Source organism: Nanorana parkeri, unplaced genomic scaffold, assembly GCF_000935625.1.
Source record: "Nanorana parkeri isolate BGI_ZX_2015 unplaced genomic scaffold, ASM93562v1 scaffold452, whole genome shotgun sequence".
Taxonomy (NCBI): domain Eukaryota; kingdom Metazoa; phylum Chordata; class Amphibia; order Anura; family Dicroglossidae; genus Nanorana; species Nanorana parkeri.
The window spans coordinates 694,571-701,363 of NW_017306720.1; the positions used below are offsets into that span (position 1 = coordinate 694,571).

At 47.4% G+C, this 6,793-nt stretch overlaps 1 protein-coding gene across 1 annotated transcript in view; it reads right to left on the reverse strand.

Annotated features, from left to right (window-relative positions):
* ATP1B3 (ATPase Na+/K+ transporting subunit beta 3) overlaps positions 1-6,605 on the reverse strand; it is a 40,412-nt gene extending 33,807 nt beyond the window's left edge. Inside the window, exon 1 of the mRNA XM_018560374.1 lies at positions 6,318-6,605. Coding sequence (XP_018415876.1) covers positions 6,318-6,426 — 109 coding nt within the window. The 5' untranslated portion in view covers positions 6,427-6,605. The remainder of the gene's footprint in view (positions 1-6,317) is intronic.
* Positions 6,606-6,793: the final 188 nt, after the last annotated feature.

A 6,793-nucleotide genomic window follows, 5' to 3' on the forward strand; every position in this document is an offset into this window, starting at 1 on the left:
ACACAGAAGATGTACTGACATCCTCATCTAGTTCGGCTTTCCTTTTGTCAACTGAATGCCCTCTACACACATTTTTCAGTCATACAGAAAAAGAAGAGATGCACATATATCTCATAGCTTGGGAGACAGCAGTGACCATCAATCAGGAGACCGCCCAACTGCCATGGAAATAGAAGCTCCAAAATGCCTTGCCAGATGTTTAGCTGAACATGTACACTCAAAGGCTTGCTGGGTCTTGAAATTCCAGCTGGAAATCCACTTGTAGTCCATTGATGGCCTACAAGAATGAACAATAAACACACAACTCTAAAGACATAACGGAGATGTCTTTTCATATGTAGTCTTCTTCCGCATGTCCCAAAACACTTCATTTAAAGATGGTGTCATACGAGATAGAGATGAGGAGGATACAAGGTCTGTAAGATGCAGAGTATGGATAACCCAAGAATGAGAAACATCACAACCTAATGAGTGCACTTATGTGACAAAATAAAAGGTCTTGTACACGCAAGCATCAAATAGTGACAACCATAAGCTCCTAATGCTCGCCAATTTGCCGAGACACTAGCATGTCCCAGTCTAGTGGGGGTCAATCATAGCTAGCTACCAAAATCCATTCAAAGACTGCAGTGTAGAGGAATATGCAACCAGATAGAATGGGCCACCAATAATCCAGGCAGAACGGGCCACCATTAATCCAGGCCTGAATTACTTAACCATGCCAGTCCTAGAAGAGCTTAATACGGTCTGATGCTCTCCAGAGCACTAAAATTCGGCTAGCTGTTAAAAAACACCATCCAGCAGGTCATATGACCTCTCAACTAAATGATGAAGGGGTTGAAACCACAAACTGGCCATATTTACTCAGTGGACTCCCTAATTCTATGTAATTAGCATCCAACATAGCTGCAGCTGAATACATTCACACAACATATACCGAGCTACAGCAGGGGTAGCAACTGTTTCACCATTATAGAAATCAGTGCTGACCAAAAATGTTTTTTTTTTTTTTTAATATAGCCGATACGACAAAGGTTCCACAGTATTGGTTTATTTTTTCTCCAAGGCGTTTGGAGCGCTTGTCTCCACCTACTGGAGGACATTGCTGAACGAAACTTAGGTTTATAATGCAGTCGTTGCCTGATCTCTGTGTATGGATTATGAACGACCATATCACAGGATCTCTGGAAATTAGCAGGTTTTGTCCAATTTTCTAATCACGTCTGCTGGTAAAGCAGAGATACACAGTGCCCCTCATTACTGCTTGCACAGTAAAAAGGGAGATTGCCTGACATGCACTGCAAAGTAAAGTGCAATTGGCGTGCAGGAAGGCGGTTTCTGTCTCAAGGTGGACAAACGAGTCCACCTTGAGAATCAAGCGTCAAAAAAGGAAACCTGACCTCATCCACATTTCTGGCTCCCTGGCAGATATGCTGATCCCCTGACTATTTTGAGTTACTGCCCCAGAGCAAGCATGCAGCGAGTAAAGTCAGAATTCCTGAACTGCATATTTGTTCCACGTCAGGTACTCAAAATGTACAACAGAATTTAGATCAACACACCAGCAATGACCGCCTCCATAATATGTCAAGCACGGGTTTCCCTTACAGAGAACCGCAGGCTCCCATCCATTGCTGCAGGATTCCAAATTCTGAGACGCAGAATCGGTTTGGATGCAGAGCTGTGACGTGGATGGTGCAGACGTAGTGTCGACTATGGGCGTCAGGCAATGACAGCGCCCAGCTCTGGATAGGAAGCTCAGCTGTGACAGGTAATAGACACCTTCGCAAGCACTGAGCATCAGAAAGAAATTTAACATTGTTCTTAGTGGTGCCCGAGTACCAGCTGGCAAATACTGGAACTTTTACTATATAGATGAAGGACATTGATAGCCAAGCTGGCAAATAACGAACCTTTCACTATGTAGATGACACACTGGTGCCCGAGCAGACAAATATTGGACCTTTGACTATACAGATGAAAGACACTGGTACCCAAGCTGGCAAATACTGGAGCTTTCACTATATAGATGAGACATTGATGCCCAAGCAGGCAAATACTGGACCTTTCACTATATAGATGAAAGATACCAATGTCCAAGCACCAGTTGGCAAATACTGGACCTTTCACTGTAATAGATGTAAGACACATTTAGGGGAATTTATCAGAACTGGAGCAGACTAAACCTGGAGCAGCTGGGCACGGCAACCAATCAGGCCTAGAATGGGCACTGGGACCCTTCAACCGAGGAACAATACCCAGAATTCTCCAACATCAAGTTACTTCAGGATTGGCAGTTTCATAAGAGCTGCGGAATACACACCACCCCAAGCCTATTCAGCAATATTATTACAAATAAAAACAATGGGGCCAATGAGCGTCCTATAAAGAGACTGGACACTTAAGTCGCACTGGAACTTTAGTATATCAACTGTACAATCTAAAATTCCCATTCCTGCAAATTGACTACTTCCCATACCACAGGCTTGCGCACTGAGACGCATACAAATACGAGGGGAAAAAAATCCATCACTGAGGCAAAGACATTCCAGAGAGACAACAATTAACAAGTTCTTCTGAAGCAGCCACAAAAGATTACAGCTTGCCGGCCGCTGATGGGCTTGCCCCTGCACTTACAAGCCATCATCAATGCACCGCAGATATTTCTGCACATAATGGGTTAAATAATCCTCAAGAAGCCGAGCACTGCAAAGACAGCACCCTTACATTTGCAGCAAGTGTATCTGCCAGTGTGTGGTTAACATTTCGCGCCACTTAAAGCGCGATGCCAGCACGAGAGAAAAGGAAATAACACCAGAAGCGAAGAATCTGCATAGAAAACAGGCACAAGGAGATCATCTAACTGAAGATTTTTGGCCATCAAGAGGAGAAAGGGTTAACAGGTTGTGTTCTCGCAGTTGTGACTATGACAAACCATCCCCCACCCCTTCCCCATCTCCTCCGAGAGGCTGAAAGATTCATTCAAACAGGGAAATGGAGGAATCAGGGCAATCTCACCTAACACATCAAGAATCCCCCCAACCCACCCCAATTAGGTCTTCAGCCTCAACAGACCTGCTCTACCCAAGCCCACCCCCCTTACAAAATGGGGGGGGGGGGTTTGCAGAGATAAAAGACCAGGGAGGTGGTGATGGTGGGATTTTCCGCCAGGCTAGAATAAGATGGCAGCCCCCCTCAATGTCTCCCATGCACAGAGCGAGCTATTTTTAGCATCCAATGCGCCTGCCTTCAGAATCGCCCCCCACCTCCTCCCAGCAACCATGAAATGTGTCACACCACCGATAGAGCCTTCCCCACCATTTCTGATGAATGTTACCCCTTGCTGCCAAAGGGTTAATGCAAGGTGCTCCTCAGGCCACCCTACCCTCAGAATGATGGTCTACACAAGCGAGACAATCCCCCATAACAGCTCTACATTTTGCAGCAAGGCATCTCATCCTCTGCAGAACAGCCAACTCTTGCTAGGCTTCCGCATCACAAGCTCCATCCAATGACCTATTTTATGATCATAATAATTCCAGTGCTGAAACGTAAACTGCAGCAGCCTGACACCATGCAGCAATAAGCCAATGCTGACATCGGAATGCCACCAACCTGACGTCTGCCATGGAGGAAAATCTAGCATCAGAGTATTTATTGCACATAACAATCCATACGTTGGCCTTCATTATGACATTTGGTCTACGGGATGCCTACATACCCTATAGAAGTCCTATAACGTTTGCCTATTCTGAAGGGCAGACATATCTACTCATACATTCACTCTAATGGAGGAGATGTTCCTCTCTGTAGCCCTCCATCACTGGGAATCCTCACCATTAGACAAGACTCCATTAGTTAGAATGTATTCCAGCTCTTGTCCACCAGAGGTCACCAATTTATGAACAGTATCCCCTTATTGGTCCCCCTCGTCATGTCACCATTGCAGTTATGAACACAGAATCAGGGGTATTCCATATGTGTTTTCTACATACAAGTGTATGACCATTACAAAACTCCAGACCCTACAAGAAAAATGTCACATAGAAAAAACCCCAACGCTACATCCTACGATCACCTACCCCCCACACCCCAATGCTGCATCCTCCCATCACCTACCCCTAAAACCCCAATGCTGCATCCTCCCATCACCTACCCCCAACACCCCAATGCTGCATCCTCCCATCACCTACCCCCAACACCCCAATGCTGCATCCTCCCATCACCTACACCCCAATGCTGCATCCTCCCATCACCTACACCCCAATCGTGCATCCTCCCACCACCTACACGCAACACCCCAATGCTGCATCCTCCCATCACCTACACCCCAATCGTGCATCCTCCCACCACCTACACGTAACACCCCAATGCTGCATCCTCCCATCACCTACCTCCCACACCCCAATGCTGCATCCTCCCATCACCTACCCCCAACACCCCAATGCTGCATCCTCCCATCACCTACCCCCAACACTGCATCCTCCCATCACCTACACCCAACACACCAATGCTGCATCCTCCCATCACCTACACCCAACACCCCAATGCTGCATCCTTCCTTCACCTAACCCCACACACCAATGCTGCATCCTCCGATCACCTACACCCAACACACCAATGCTGCATCCTCCGATCACCTACACCCAACACACCAATGCTGCATCCTCCGATCACCTACACCCAACACACCAATGCTGCATCCTCCAATCGCCTACAACCAATGCTGCATCCTCCGATCACCTACACCCAACACCCCAATGCTGCATCCTCCGATCACCTACACCCCACACACCAATGCTGCATCCTTCGATCACCTACAACCAACACACCAATGCTGCATCATTGCCCCCACCACTGTCCTATAGGATAACCTCTAAGATTGGATGCTCAGCTCAAGGCTGTGGTGACAACAGTCTCATCTGCATTACAACACCTCACTCGCTGTCAGCAGATAGACACGGCACATAATTGAATACATCTACTAGGAGGAAAGGGGCCTAAATCTTGTCCTCAGCCACCCAGCTGAATAAATAGATCACCCAAAAACCACAATTCAGAATTATAATGACATTAATAATTTGATTCTACTGATCGGGGACACCTCAAATATTCAAGAGCTTCTACAGTCCAATAGTCGAAACACTGTGGATAGATAAATACCATACACCGACCAAGCCTGATGACGAATATATTAAGCTTTGACAATCCCATTATCATGCACATTGACAGAGCCAACTCAGAAACATTTTGGATGTATGGAAAGGTGTATGGGCAGCCCACTAATATAGCATATACGCATATCATGGTGGATCAAGTCCTCCAACAAGTCCTTCGTCAGCATTTCATATTTCAAGGGTACTCCAGTGGTACCATCTTACATGTATTCCAACCTCTGTCAGCCCTTGCTCTGGAATCTTACGCAGCTCAGAAACATTTTAGCTGCAGGAAAACATGCCTGGGCAGCCTATAAATATCGATTATAGGCATACGATGGTGGACCAAGCCCTCCATCAGCATTTCCTAATGCTCAAGAACTATAATGGTACTGTCTTAGTTGGAGCTCTGCCAACCCTTGCTTTGTAATCTTAGAGTTCAGAAACATTTTAACCACAGGAAAACCTCCATGGGCAGGCTACTATTAATTAGGCATATATGACGGTGGACCAAGTCTTCCATCAGCTCCTCCATCATCATTTCATATTTCTCAGGAACTCCAGGGACACCATCTTGCATGTATTTCAAGCTCTGCCAGCCTTTGCCAAGGAATCTCAAACATTTAGCCATAGGAAAATGTGTATCAATTAAGTGTATATGATGGTGGACCAAGTCCTCCATCAGGTCCTCCGTCAGCATTTCAGATTTATCAAGCTCTGCCAGCCCTTGCTAAGGAATCTCACTCCTTCTAGTGCATTCACCTCAATGTAAAATCGATGGAACATATGAACAAGGGCATAAAAGCCCCAACTCAGGTGGGGGCACCCCAATAATAGCTCAGGTCTACAGATTGGGCTGCAAAAGGAGATGTATGAAGCTGGGGGGGGGGGGTATGTCAAACGGATGTCATCAACCCAGGATAGAGATATCAGATGAGGGAGGACTAACCCTTTAAGAAGCCATATAATACATTGAACCAGAAGATTATTTATCATTCATGATGTCCATGATCAGGAATCAATGAGCTGGATGGAGATGTGCAATGAACAGCTATGACCTGCCAGGACTCACACATACACATTGCAGTGGGTCATGGAGGATGTGCTGGGGGCTATCCTATCACGTCTCACACATAGGAATGATGGCTGTAGCCTGCTTACCCCAGCTGCTGGCCGTGCGGCCCAAGATCTCCCCACTGCGCGGGTTGTAGATGAACTGCTTCCATGCAGAAGAGGACTGCTCCGTGCTCTTGTTCTCCTCCTTGGCCATGGTGATGCTGCTGGAGATGGCGGGGATCAGAGGGAGGATAAGGCAATGAGTCCCGGCGCTGCGGTGCACTCTGAAGCGAGAAAGCGTAGCCTGGACCACTAAGTCCCCGCCGACCGCTCTCCAATCTGAGGCTGCTGCGGCACCAGCACACAATTCCCCGGCACAGCAAAACCTGGGCGTAGCCGCGCGCAGCCACTCACGGTCTTCCTAGAGAGAAATGGGCGGGGGCGACCGCGGGCCCACAGCCTATCCTTTCAGGAGGCGGGCGTGGCCTACGAGCGCGGTCAAGACTAGTGGAGGGGAGTCCTGCGCAGGAGGGCGGAGCCGCCACACGCCGAGTCCGATCTCCGCTATTGCTGCAGAGGCG